This window comes from Taudactylus pleione, unplaced genomic scaffold (genome assembly GCF_031769625.1).
Source record: "Taudactylus pleione unplaced genomic scaffold, aTauple2 ptg000116l, whole genome shotgun sequence".
Taxonomy (NCBI): domain Eukaryota; kingdom Metazoa; phylum Chordata; class Amphibia; order Anura; family Myobatrachidae; genus Taudactylus; species Taudactylus pleione.
The window spans coordinates 24,472,978-24,487,240 of NW_028284518.1; the positions used below are offsets into that span (position 1 = coordinate 24,472,978).

The 14,263-nt window shown below is 44.4% G+C and overlaps 1 protein-coding gene across 5 annotated transcripts in view; it reads right to left on the minus strand.

Moving 5' to 3' along the window:
• ZCCHC2 (zinc finger CCHC-type containing 2) overlaps positions 1-14,263 on the minus strand; it is a 133,464-nt gene that overhangs the window by 16,363 nt on the left and 102,838 nt on the right. For all 5 annotated transcript variants that reach the window (XM_088471742.1, XM_088471740.1, XM_088471743.1 and 2 more), the window contains 2 exons: positions 8,710-8,767; positions 1,038-1,170 (listed from right to left, as the gene is read on the minus strand). In XM_088471742.1, coding sequence (XP_088327868.1) covers positions 1,038-1,170; positions 8,710-8,767 — 191 coding nt within the window. The remainder of the gene's footprint in view (positions 1-1,037; positions 1,171-8,709; positions 8,768-14,263) is intronic.

A 14,263-nucleotide genomic window follows, 5' to 3' on the forward strand; every position in this document is an offset into this window, starting at 1 on the left:
GAGTAGGCCCTAAATAGTTCATTCTATTGAGGCCAAACTCCCCTCGTTCTGAAACCATACACAACAAAAACAAAACAAAACAAAAAAGCGAGGGAGCCCAGTGTCCCAGAGATGGAATCAGAGGAATTGATTTTACGGTGAGTAAAAAATGTTATTTCCTTTTTCGTCCTATCTGGGGGACCCTGGAAAAAAATGGGAGCTCCAAAAGACAAAGAAGGAGGAGAATGTTCAGGCAATGCTATGCAGAAAAATCTACACACCCATAACTGGCATCTTTAAAAGCAAACATTTGGAAACCGTAAAATTTTGTAAAAGGTATGCACAGAATTCCAGGGAGCCGCCCTGCACAACTGCTCAACCGAGGCAACCTGATGTGCCACCCTTGCAGAATCGGTCATGATGGGATCTGGAACCGGCTGTACTATAAACAAATCTAATCCACCAGACAATGAACTGCTTAAAAGCCGGCCCATCCCCACTTGTGAGCTTCAAATTAAACCAAGACTGTTTTGCAAATGCCCTGACCACATCCAAGAGAGGTACAGAATTCCCCCCTGAAGACTTTAACTGCTGAAATGCCGGCAAATCTATCTCCTGATTGATATGAAAACTCAAAACCACCTTCGACTGTAAGGAAGGCTTGCATTCAAAACCACCATCAGAGTAAAAAAATAAAAATTGAGCTGACGGCTTACTCTTGTAAATCTCCGAGACTTTCATTGGATATGCTACAGCTAACTAAAAAAAAACAAAAAACAAAAAACTTTCCACGTAAGCCACCTTGCGTCTAATGCCTGAAGAGGTTTGAAAGGAGTTTGCAACACATTAAAAACCAGATTTAGATCCCATGGTGGTTTGGTGGAACTTAAGGAGGTTGAATACTAAGACCCCCTGCATAAAACAACTTCACCCAATGCTAAGAACCTCTGAAAAAGAATAGATATATACACAGATACATACACACACAAAACAGATATCACTTTATTGCTTGGCGAAATTGTTGGCACCACGTAAAGAGGAGAAACTGCTGTTCTCACCTGGTGTTCTACATTTAAGTAGTGCTGAGAATGTGAAGACTCAGTGTAGTCCTTCTGCCTCCAATTCGTTCCATTTTGTTCATTATGTGGCACATTAGTCCCATCACTATGGGGACTCCTCGAAGCAACAAAACTGTAGAGAAGCATAATGAACATTCAGTTTATACACATACCATATTTAATTAACAGTCACATATAGCGCAGCATATTCAGCTGAGCTCTGCAATTGGGAACGAACAGTAAGAAAACAAAACTGGGTTATAAGTAATACATATAGGGAAGACTGCCCTGCTCGCAAGCTTACAATATATAGGAAAATTGGCACTTATACTCAATAATAGGTGCTACCGGAATCGGTATGACATGCCGCCGGACCTAAGCCCGGCGGATGTAATACCGACGCCTGAAGACAGAACAGTGAAGATCCCGACAGGGTGAGAATTTTATCTATTCCTAACCCTTTCCCCCCCCCTAACCCTCCTTTAGGGGGTGCCTAAACCTAACCTCTCCCCCCTAGTGCCTAAACCTAACCCCCCCTTCCCGCACCCTAAACCTAACCCTCCCGGGGGGGGGGGGGGGGGGTGTGTGCCTGACCCCAAATCTCCCCAGAGGTCCCTAAACCTAACCCCCCCATCCCGGGCTAAGTGTTCTACTTGCCCATCGCAGACGATCAGGATGGCGAGGGTCATTGTTCCGGCGTCAGGATTGACATAGGCATTGGTATTTCGACGTTTATGTTAAATCCCTTGCCTGGAATACGCTGTCGGGAAGCCGGCAGTCGGCATTTTGACCGCCGGCTTCCTGACCGCATACCGTGCTACCTATTGCATAATGGTCCAGCCAGATTGCAGAGGTTCTTGGTGGACTGTATGACCCAGTCACACCGAGGATGTGAAAGTGAAGAAAGAAAATATGTACAGGTATGTGTAGACTGTATAGTGGGTATGTAATTGGGTAGTATAGCTTATGATGGCTATGTGGGTGGTTCTGGAATTTGATAAGCTTGTCTACAGAGATGAGTTTTCAGGAAACGCTTGAAGGTTTGGAGAGGAGAGGAAAGTCTTCCTGTGTGTGGAAAAGCATTCCACAGAGTGGGTGCAGCCAGAAAAAAGCCCTGTAAGTGTGAATGGGAGCAAGCAATGCGTGTGGATGAGAGACGCAGAGCGGAGGATCGGGTTGGGAGATATTTTGAGATAAGTGAAGAGATGTATGTTGGTGCAGTTTGGTTAATATCCTTTTGTGTAAGTAAAAGTATTTTATATTGAATACGGTAGAAAACAGGTAACCAATGAAGGGACTGAGGGGGTCATTTAGACCCGCTCGCGAGCGGCAGGACGCTGGCAAGCGGGTCGATGTTCCCCACTGCGCATGCGCACGACGGAGGGAGCTCCGATGCGCGAGACCCGGCGAGCGACGGGCTCACCATCGCTCCGGGTCTCGCACCAAAGGGGGCGTGCTGTCGATGTTGATTGACAGCACACCCCCTTTGGTGGGCGTGCCTGCCAGACGGAGGCGTTCCCATGGGAACGCCTCCGTCTCAAGCCGGCCCCACTGACATCACTAGTGATATCAGTGGGAGTGATTTTGGCTCTGATAGAGCCAAAATCACTCCAGGGCTTGCAGCAGCGAGACCCTACCGCAGGGTCTCCGTCGCAAGCCCGATGGTCGCGATGGTCAAGACCATCGCGACCATCATCATGGACGCTCGCTATAGCTGTGGGTGGTAACCCACAGATATGCGAGCGTCCATGAGGACGGTCCAAAAAAAAGGTAGGAGGGCCCTGATTCAGAGCGAGCTCTCTGGTCAGAGCGTTCAGCTCTGAATCAGGCCCTGAGAGCATAGCAGCAGGTGATGAACGTTTAAGCTAGGAATATTAGCCTTGCAGCTGCACTGAAGTCTGTTTTGGGGAAGACCAGTAAGGAAACTATTACAATTGCACTCATGATCTCCTGCATTGACATGAATCAAGAGTTTTTGCAGTGTCTTGTGCAAGATATACAGTGGGGCAAAAAAGTATTTGGACAGCCACAGATTGTGCAAGTTGTTACACTTTAAAAGATGAGAGAGGTCTGTAATTTCCATCATAGATACACTTCAAATGTGAGAGACCGCATCAGAACAAAAAATTCCGGAAATCACATTGTATGATTTTTAAACAATTTGTATATTCTTGCAGAAAAAAAATATTTGGACAATCAAAAAGTTAAAACTCAATACTTTGTAAAGCAAACTCGGTTGGCAATTACAGAGGTCAAACGTTTCCTGTAGTTCTTGACCAGGTTTGCACACACTGCAGCAGGTATTTTGGCCCACTCTTCAATGCAGATCTTCTCTAGATGTGTCATGTTTTGGGACTGTCGCCGGGCAACACGGACTTTCAACTCCCTCCACAGATTTTCTATTGGGTTGAGGTCTGGAGACTGGCTAGGCCAATCCAGGACCTTGAAATGCTTCTTACGGAGCCACTCCTTAGTTGCCCGGGCGGTGTGTTTGGGGTCATTTTCATGCTGGAAGACCCTCCCACGTTGCATCTTCAATGCTCTTACTGAGGGAAGGAGGTTTTTCCCCAAAATGTCACAATACATGGCCCCATTCATCCTCTCCCTAATACGGATCAGTCGTCCTTTCCCCTTTGCAGAAAAACATCCCTAAAGCATGATGTTTCCACCCCCATGCTTCACAGTGGGTTTGGTGTTTTTGGGATGCCACTCATCATTCTTCTCCCTCCAAACACAGCGTGTGGAGTTTATACCAAAAAGTTCTATTTTGGTCTCATCTGACCACATGACATTCTCCCAATACTCCTCTGGATCATCCAGATGGTCACGGGCAAACTTTAGACGGGCCTGGACATATGCTGGCTTAAGCAGGGGGACATTTCAGGCGCTGCAGGATTTGAATCCATGACGACGTAGTGTGTTACTAATGGTAACCTTTGTGACTGTGGTCCCAGCTCTCTTGATGTCATTGACCAGGTCCCCCCGTGTAGTTCTGGGCTGATCCCTCACCCTTCTCAAGATCATTGATACCCCACGAGGTGAGATCTTGCATGGAGCCCCTGGTCGAGGGAGATTGTCAGTGATCTTTTATTTCTTCCATTTTTTAATTATTGCGCCAACAGTTGATCTCTTCTCACCAAGCTGCTTGCCTATTGTTGAGTAGCTCATCCCAGCCTTGTGCAGGTCTACAATTTTGTACCTGGTGTCCTTAGACAGCTCTCTCTTGGTGGAGAGGTTGCAGTCTGACCGTTTGAACTGGTTAACTGTACAAAAGACACCTGTCCACACCCTCAAACAGGTGCCATTAATACAGGTAATGAGTGGAGGATAGATGAGCTTCCTAAAAAAGAAGTAACAGGTCTGTGAAAGCCAGAATTCTTGCTGGTTGGTAGGTGTCCAAATATTTATTTTCAGCAAGAAAAAACAAATAAATTGTTTAAAAATTGTACGTGATTTCCGGAATTTTTTGTTCTGATTCTGTCTCTCACAGTTAAAGTGTACCTATGATGGAAATTACAGACCTCATCTTTTAAAGTGCAACAACTTGCACAATCAGTGGCTGTCCAAATACTTTTTTGCCCTACTGTATGTGTAAAATTATATGAATATGCGCTTCATTTGTAGCAGCTATAGTAATTTAAAATAGCGTATATATAGGTTTATAGAGTGCTTGTGTGCAGTGTTGTGGGAAGGTGCATGTGGTGGTATGGTTTAGTCACAGAATTGAAGAAAACAGAAACCAAATTGATATATGTGTTAAGAACCATAAAACCAAGAGGAATGGGCATCGAATTGAACATTTTCCTATAAAAAAAAAAAATACACCATCTGATGTATCCTACCACTTTTTCATATTCCAGCTTTTACTACCTCATTCTGCTAATATTTTTTATCCATTTTATTTATTTTATATTTAAATTTTTATATATTTTGTATTACTTTTAACTTATTTTATTTTAATTAATTTTTATCCTAATTTATCTTATTTTTATTATTCCCCACGCTGAACACTAACAGCACCACCATGTGCTTGCAGGTGATATTACATCAGTTCCTGTTTAGGATTTCCGTTTTCTAACCAATAGAGTTTATTAACATTAACTATAAATATAAGATCTTATCAATCTTCTCCTAGAATTAGGAAGTAAGATCTTGTACACCGATAGTTGCTGGCAGGTTTGGTGTGGGAGCAGTAAGAAGTGATTCAAATACAATAAAAAGTCGCTTGGGGTTAGAAGCTTGAGCAAAGATGAGCGTTTGGAAACAGGTTTGTTTGGTAGTATCCAGAGCCTTACGATAAGAGTGGTAGACAGTCTTGTGAGAAGTAATTTGGCGCATGAGATCTCCACCACTGATGTTTTGCGTTCCTTGAATTATTGTAGGTGTCTTGTTAATTTAGAATGCCACAGTTAACATCGAAGTCTCCGAGGAGTGTGATGTGTAGCTTGGAGTCACTTCATCGAGGCCTATTTCTATAATTTGGTGTGATACAGCAATCTCAGGAGCAGAAAATGTAGAAATTGGTGAGTAGTTGTTGCAGATTAATAGTGATATTTCTGCAGGTTAGAAAGGCTTGGTTGACTTCAGTGACATAGCTTTATGTAATACAGAGGAGCTTGAAGGTGATCAGGTTGTAATTTGAGAGAGGGGAAAGAGTGTTAGTGAATTAAAAGGTGGGTACACACTAGGAAGACAATGGCCATTCCGGCCGATCTGCTGTCCTGACTATTGGTAAATGCATACACATTTACCAATCGTTTGCCCGATGTGTCATGCCTGACATCACAACTGGGCTGGCATTTACATGCGCCCGCCCAGTTATGTTATCAGTCACCGATGACCTCTGAAGCAAGTGTATGGGCAGTACGGCTGACTGCCCCTAAATACAGCACGATGAAGAGATATATCTGACATCTGCTGTGCTGCACAGCCAACGCGATATGTCTGAATGACGTCGTTCTCAGACATATCGCTGGTACACAACAGTCAACGTGCCCACGATATATCGGCCAATCAATTGAACCCAACATAAGAGACTGAAAATAGTGGCCATTTTTATGAGATGGGGAGATAGTCCACTGGGAGAGGCCGAGGAGAATAGAGAGTAGTTTGGAGGCACAAGGAGATTGTGGACCATCAATAGGGATATAGAAATCACCCATGATGATGGTGGGGATGTCACAGGATAAGAAGTAAAGATATTGTTGGTGTGGCCCAGGTGGGTGATAGATAGCAGCAACATGCAGAGAGAAATGGCTAAAAATCCTGATTGAATGTACTTTAAAAGATGTAAATGTGAGTGAGGGAACCTGTGGTAGAACGGTGTATGTGAAAAGTCGGGACAGTAAAATTGAAAAACCCACCTCCTTTGCGGCTACCAGGCCTGAAGATGTGTGTAAAGTGAAGAACACCATCTGAAAGTGTTGCAGGAGAGGCAGCGTCTGATTGTGTGAGCTAGGTTTCTGTTATTGCCAGAAAGTTAAGGTTGTTTGAGATAAAGAGGTCATGGATAGATGTTAACATGTGACAAACAGAGCGTGCATTCCGTAAGGTACATTTTAGTGATATGAAGGGTGATGGGGGACACGTGATGTTTATGAGGATTGCTGGATTTACATTACTTTGTGAATGATGTATGCAAGTAGGCCAAGTTTTGGTGATATAATACTAATAGAATACGGATTTATAATGAAAAATACAGTGCGCATGTCACGGTATCATGCATACAATTGCAATCTGCATCCTTATACAAATTTATCTGTGTATTTCAAAGTAAGTGTTTCAGGATGTATTTGTAAATGCTATTAACTGTTTTGGAAAATTAAAGCATAGTTTATGGAGCATACAAGGTCTGGTGTTTACGTAACAGTGCAGTTAGGGCCTGATTCAGACCCGGTCGCAAGCGCTGAGCGCTCGCAACCGGATCGATGGTTGCCCAGAGCGCATGCACACGACGGAGCCGGGTCCGCCGTGCGCATGCGCGAGACCCGGATAGCGACGGGCAATCCGTCGCTCCGGGTCTCACACCAAAGGGGGCGTGCTGTCGATGTTGAGTGACAGCACGCCCCCTTTGGTGGGCGGGCCGGGGGGGTGGCTGCCCAGAAGGAGGCATTCCCATGAGAACGGCTACCGTCTGGGGTGACCCCACTGACATCACAAGTGATGTCAGTGGGAGAGCTTTCGGTTCTGTTAGAGCCAAAAGCTCTCTGGGGCTTGCGGCCCGGAGATCCGACCACAAGCATCTTGCCGCAAGCGCGATAGTCTTTACCATCGCGACCATCATCCTGGCCGCTCGCATTAGCTTTGGGGTCAACCCACAGCAATGCAAGCGGCCAGGAGGACGCTCCATAAAAAAAAAAAAAAAAAGGGACGCCCTGATTCAGAGCGTCCGGCTCTGAATCAGGGCCTTAATCTCCTGTGATCAGCTGACCATTTGGGTTCAGCTGTAACCTGTCTTATCAGGCTTACTATATCTTTAGTTTCAGTCAAGGGGCAGCCATGTTAACATACACAAAGTGTTCAATTCACTAAGTATTTTCTGAACAGTTATTCAAACAGCTTAACAAACAGTGAACAACATCTGAAACCAGGTACTTAATATAAGGAATTTGCAGGTTTTTATTTAAGTACCTAAATAACTTGCCTTTTACTCTTAAAATCGTGATGTATCACAAATGACTTTTTCTGCTATCACTCCATGGTATCATCTGTAAAGGTTCGCACACACTAGACGATACTGAGGGACCCTACTCATGTTTTGCCCCTGTATTACCGAATCAGAGCCCAGTGCTGGTTGCGCAAAATACAGGGGATCCCTACGTCGTTTGTAGTCTATTTTGGCAACCAGGGCTGGTTCTGACTAGTCTGGTGCTGGTTGTGCTTAAATACAGGGGACCCCTACGAAGTTTGTCCCCCATATTTTGCACAACCAGCACTGGGCCACTAAAGCCCGTGGCTGGTTGCTCTTTGGGGAGGGAAGGGGGCACGCTTTTTCTAAAAAAAAAAAAATTTATTTCACACAGGCTCTCATTCTTAATTTTTTTTATTTTAAACACAGCAGCACAGACCGATCAGATCTAACTGATCCGTCTGTCTGTAAAAAAATAAACACAGATGCACAGATTCATGCATCACGGATATCCCTGATCCACGCAAGCATCTGTCTGCTATCCTGCACAATCTAAAGATCGGCAAATCTTTAGATCGTGCAAAATCGATCTTGTGACACGTGCAGCTTTTGCTGCACATCGTGTCCTGGAGTGTCGGGGATAGTTCATCGTGAGCACATAGTCTAGTGTGAAGGTACCTTTTGGGCTATAACATCTTTCAGTCCCCCTACATCTCTGTGCACACTCCTGCCTCAATCTACTCCCCTGTCATTAACACTCAAGCTTTTTTCTTATCTTTATACAATGACTGCAACATCCGTGTAGCCATAAACAATCATGGCCAGCTGGAGGCACCTATAGAGCACAGCTCAGGTGGGAATATTTAGGTATTCCAGCACAAGAGACAACTCTGCATGGCTGCATACAGTTACAGAGTATCTTACGGAAGGCTCTTGATGTGTTTTTAGAATTGTCCATACTGTACAAAGACTTGTCAGATATAAGCATTAGCAAGCACAGCCATGCTAATGAGAATGAAACAGTACTCAAATGTTTCCACTTACTTTGTAACTGGACATTTTCCAGAAGGTTTCTTGTGGACTGTCATATGGTGCATAACATCTATAAAGGAAGGAAACAAGTTACAGATAAAGTAATGGTTAGCTGACCCCCTACATAAAAGACATTTGTATAAAACATTCCCTGCAGCATGTTTAAATCACCTTTATAATCACACAGAATGTCTGCACAGAAGTGGACAGTCATATACTTCAAAATATGGATTTATACTTCTACTTAGCAAGAATATCTAGCTAATCTTACGTGGCTCTCCACTAAATACACCTTATAAGTTTACATACAGCAGATTAAATCCATTACAACATGCAGGTACAAAATCTCTTAAAGCACACAGTGCATAGCAGCACTTAAGGTATAGATGGAAATAATTTCAGGGCAATCCAGGTTACTATCCAGCAAACACAGTGTATTACCAGCTCCGTCCCAGTAATTAGCTAGGAGTCCTGCCTTTGATCGGCCAATATATCGGCCAGTGTGTACCCAGCATAAGTTTCCCTCCCTTAGTGCCTAACCCTTAAACCCAGTGGTGCCTGACCCACACCCTCCCCCCCAAAACCTAAACCCCCTATGCTACCTAAACCCCCCCCCCCACGAGGCTAACACTAAGGGTGCCCCGGACTTACCTAGTCTTCCTCCTGGATTCCGTTGCCGTTATTAAGATAGGCTTCGGTATTTTGACGCCTATATTAAGTCCCTTGCCGGGTTTCCAGCATCGGGATTGAGACCAGTGGCATCGCAGCTGCTGGTCTCATAACTACATCCCTTCTCGATATCATTATAAAAAGTTACCTAAAATTAACAATTCACATGGGCTAGTGAATAGCTAATCGTACACATACCAGTCTTCAGTATCTGCTGGTTAACGTGAGAAACATCTGTCACGTGATCCCGTGTTCCTATTGTTCAGTGAGTTTAAATATTCGAATTAGCTTGGCGTGTCAGCGGTCACATGATGTAAACAAACCCATGCTGTCGGACATCTCTCTTCCCGAGTGAATGCCCGGTTCGCTCACATGGGTAATGAATATTTAAAGTGTCATGGGTAGTGTATTCAAATTAACTATACACGTAAGTAGTCATATCTTTTGAATACGTCCATGCTATCAGACATATCACTCAACAAAGAGCAAAGGCAGGATACGGTTTGCTGGATATTGACCCGGATTACCCTGAAATTTACTCCATATACACCTTTTAAGTGCTGCTATGCACTGTGGAAAGATGTTTTAATCATATGAACAGTGATATTTTGTCTATATTATTTTACTTGTTGGACAAAACCTCACCTGTATTTGAAATGTTAATTTGTCCATTTTTTTTTTTTTTTAAACCAAACCGTATGAGGATATATGTTTTTAAACCAAACCGTATGAAAATACATATTATGTTTTCAGGTTCCTGATTTCCAATTGCATACATTGAATTTATCTAAATATCTGTTTAATGGAGTTTACAGTTACCTGTTATTAGTTGTAATCACTTATAACTATTCAATGCACATTAGGTGACACAGTTAGGAGATACAATGGTCTCCTTTAAAAGGTAAATTACATTGAATTTGATAGCTAGTAATAGCGCTATTCAATTATTTATTGTAGATTTTTATGTGGTTTTGGAGCTTGACACATTCCTATTTGAACTAGCTGCTTTCTGCTTTCTGGTCACTTTCCTTACAAAATATCTTGAGGTTTGATCAGTTGCTGCAGAAAGTTTGCTCCAAACCCTCCACTAAACTCCGGGAAATGTAGTCCTCAAATTCACACTAAAGCCCCGTACACACTGGACGGACGATGTGTGTACGAAGCGGCCTAGTCAGCGACGGACCTGGCAGGGGTGCCGGCACTGGCAAGTGCATACACACTTGCCGATGCCGGCAATGATGATCGGCGGCGGGGGGGAACAGGGCTTAGTTAACGATATCCCCAGATTGAGCTGCATGTACAGATTACTGGAGTTATTGTTAAACGACCCACGGGAGTGAGCATCGTTCATTGCATACACACTGGACGATTTGAACCATATATTAATCAACAATGTTATCATTCAAAAAAAAAGAAAAATAGTCCAGTGTGTACGGCAGGGCTCGACAATCCCGGGGACCAGGACGGCATGGCGACCATATTTTGTTGCCTGGCGACCAGATTATAGAAAGAGAGGAAGCAGATCTTTGTCAGTCCCAGCCAAGATGTGCATGTTCTGAGTGTCCCGGCCGGCCCCGACCCCTCCTGTCCCTGTCAGTCCCGGCCGGCGCCGACCCCTCCTGTACGTCCCGGCCGGCGCCGTCCCCTCCTGTCCCTGTCCGTCCCGGCACCGACCCCTCATGTCCCTGTTCATCCCCGACTCCCCGTGTGTCCTGGCCGGCGCCGACGCCCCCTGTGTTTCCCGGCCGGCGCTGACCTCCTGTCCGTTCCGGCCGGCGCCGACCTCCTGCCGTCCGTCTCGACTGTCTGCTGTCACCTAGCTAGGGTTGCAGCTCTCAAGTAAGAGGGTCTATGCGTGGCCACGGTTTCCAGCTGTGGAGGGGGGGGGGGTAGTGGTGTGGTCCAAGGGGGGATGGTGCGGAGGGGTGTTTTGCCTGAGTGTACCCCCTTAGTTGTGTGGCCATGTGGGTTGGTGCAAAGTGATGTGGCCCGAGGAGGAGTGGGGTTTGACGGCGGTAGTAATTTCTTGCACTTTTGCATATGTACAAACATGGTGTTATTTCTGGGGAGGGGGTGGAGCAAGCGAGCTGTGCAGAGCGGGGGGCCTTCATTTTATTACATTTTGCTACATCCATTCAACTGCACATTTTGTCGATTAGTAGAGTATGTGTAACAGCTGCTGTGCTCCTTAAACGTGTAATTTTTTTGTTCCGGGATAGGTGCTCAGTGGTCTGGCTCCTACACTTTCACCCTGGCTCCTAGATTTTATAAAAATTTGTCAAGCCCTGGTGTACGGGCATTTAGTGCATGGCTCTTCCTCTGAGCTTACCCCCGACCCATCCTGTGTAGCAATTCCGGATTTCCTGATACAATTAATAGGAACTCTGATCGAGCTATAATAAATACATAATATAATAAATATATATATATATATATATATATATATATATATATATACACATACACACACATATACACACACACACACATATACACACACACACACACACACACACACACACACACACACACACACTGTTGCCAGTGTACTGGATTGTTGCCTTGCTGTGATGCTGACTTGTCTTGAGAATGACCCTTTGGGGTCGAAACGTCGATTGGATTACATTTGGTAAGGTTGGAATATTAATAAATATGGATGATCTTTTTTACTGATAAGCGGTGAGTGCCCCCTCTCTGGCTTAAACAGCCAGTTTTTTGGAGATGAACTTCCCCCATCCCCAATGCCACCTCCCCTGCCCGGCACTCCCCCCTCGCCCCAATGTGCCGCATCTCCTATCACCCTCAACGTGTTCTTGTTGCCACGGACACTGATGCCAGATGTGACGCCGAGCTGCCCAGACATCACATGTTCTTCACATTGGAAACTCAGTGTCCACCGGCAATAAACAGATAAGTGAGGGTTCCGGGCGATGGGGCACTGCACATTGGGGCGGGGAAGATCTGCATTGAAGAGTCGGCCAAAATACCTGCTGCAGTGTGTGCAAACCTGGTCAAGAACTACAGGAAACGTTTGGCCTCTGTAATTACCAACCGAGGTTACTTTACAAATTATTGAGTTAAACTTTTGATTGTCCAAATATTTTTTTTCAGAAATATACAAAAATTGTTTAAAAATCATACAATGTGATTTCCGAAATTTTTTGCTCTGATTCTGTCTCTCACAGTTGAAGTGTACCTATGATGGAAATTACAGACCGCTCATCTTTTAAAGTGCAACAACTTGCACAATCGGTGGCTGCCCGTGTAAAAAGTTTTTTTGCGATCTTTGCAAATTTAATAAAAAAATAAATAAAAAAAAAATACTAGGAAATCACATGTACATAAATATTCACAACCTTTGCTCAATACTTTGTTGATGCACCTTTGGCAGCAATTACAGCCTCAAGTCTTTTTGAATATGATGCCACAAGCTTGGCATACCTGTCTTTGTACAGTTTCGCCCATTCCTCTTTGCAGCACCTCTCAAGTTCCATCAGATTGGATGGGAAGCGTCGGTGCACGGCCATTTTCAGATCTTTCCAGAGATGTTCAATCGGATTGAAGTCTGGGCTCTGGCTGGGCCACTCAAGGACATTCAGAGTTGTCCTGAAGCCACTCCTTTGATATCTTGGCTGTGTGCTTAGGGTCGTTGTCCTGCTGAAAGATGAACATTCGCCCCAGTCTGAGGCCAAGAGCGCTTTGGAGCAGGTTTTAATCCAGGATGTCTCTGTACATTGCTGCATTCATCTTTCCCTCTATCCTGACTAGTCTCCCAGTTCCTGCCACTGAAAAACATCCCCATAGCATGATGCTGCCACCATCCACCATGCTTCACTGTAGGGATGGTAGTAGTGGCTCCAGGAAATCCATGTAATCCCCCTGCTCCATTGCCAAAATAATTGATTGGAGAGTTTCCATACAAAACTTGGGTACATGGATAAACCTGTTGAGTGTTTTCAGATTTAGGCTCATATTCAATTAGCGGCGAAAAGATTGAATCCGCGAAAAAGTATTGTCAATTGCGACTTTTTGCCTGTCGGAAAAGTATTAACGTATTCAATTCCATACGCTTTTCATGTACGCAAAAATGTAATGGGCGAAAAAGATTTACCTCTGAATAGGTGGAGAAAACAAATGCAAAATCGCTATTTTTGGGTGCAAAGGTGGGGAAACCACTCCACACCCTTGGGATAGCCCCCCAAAATAACAGTTCAAAAAATGGGGCAAAAAAGTGCAAAGTGGGGGTACAAACATAAAAAGTAGCAAGAGACTTTGGGGGAGGGGGGGTCTGCAAGTAGGTGAGGTGTTTTATTAATTCCAGGGGTTTGCTGAAGGTGCGTTTTGTACTTTTTTTTTAACTTCACTTTAGTGACTTTTAAATATACTTTTCAAGTACCCCACGTTTGACTGGACTACTTATTGTCACCCATAAAAACTGCTTAATGCTATTCTTCACCACTTGTGCAAAGATGCTAATTAGAAGATATTGATACACTTTAAGTACTCCAAACAGCTTCATTAGGGGGCATGTACATTGATCCCAAATGTAAGTGCATCTTTTAGGGGGTGTTAGGCTGATTTCCCCAATTCTAACAGCACTTTTCGCCTGTTTTGCATTTGCCGGTTTGCGTTTGTGTGTTTTGGAATTGAATAGGGTGAATCGCGGGTGCGCGCAATAAGTTTCCTGGGCTAAAATACGCGAAAAGTCTGGTATGCGAAAAAGTATCGCGGTTGCAAAACTAATTGAATACGGACCATAGTATAGGGCGATAAGCCCCATTTGGTTTCTGAACCAGAAATAGATTGGAATAAGAACCCCTTCTCTGTTGCGACACAGGAATCGGGATAATTTCCCCCGCCTGCAGCAGGGAGTGAATGGCTTCCTGAAAAGCGAAGG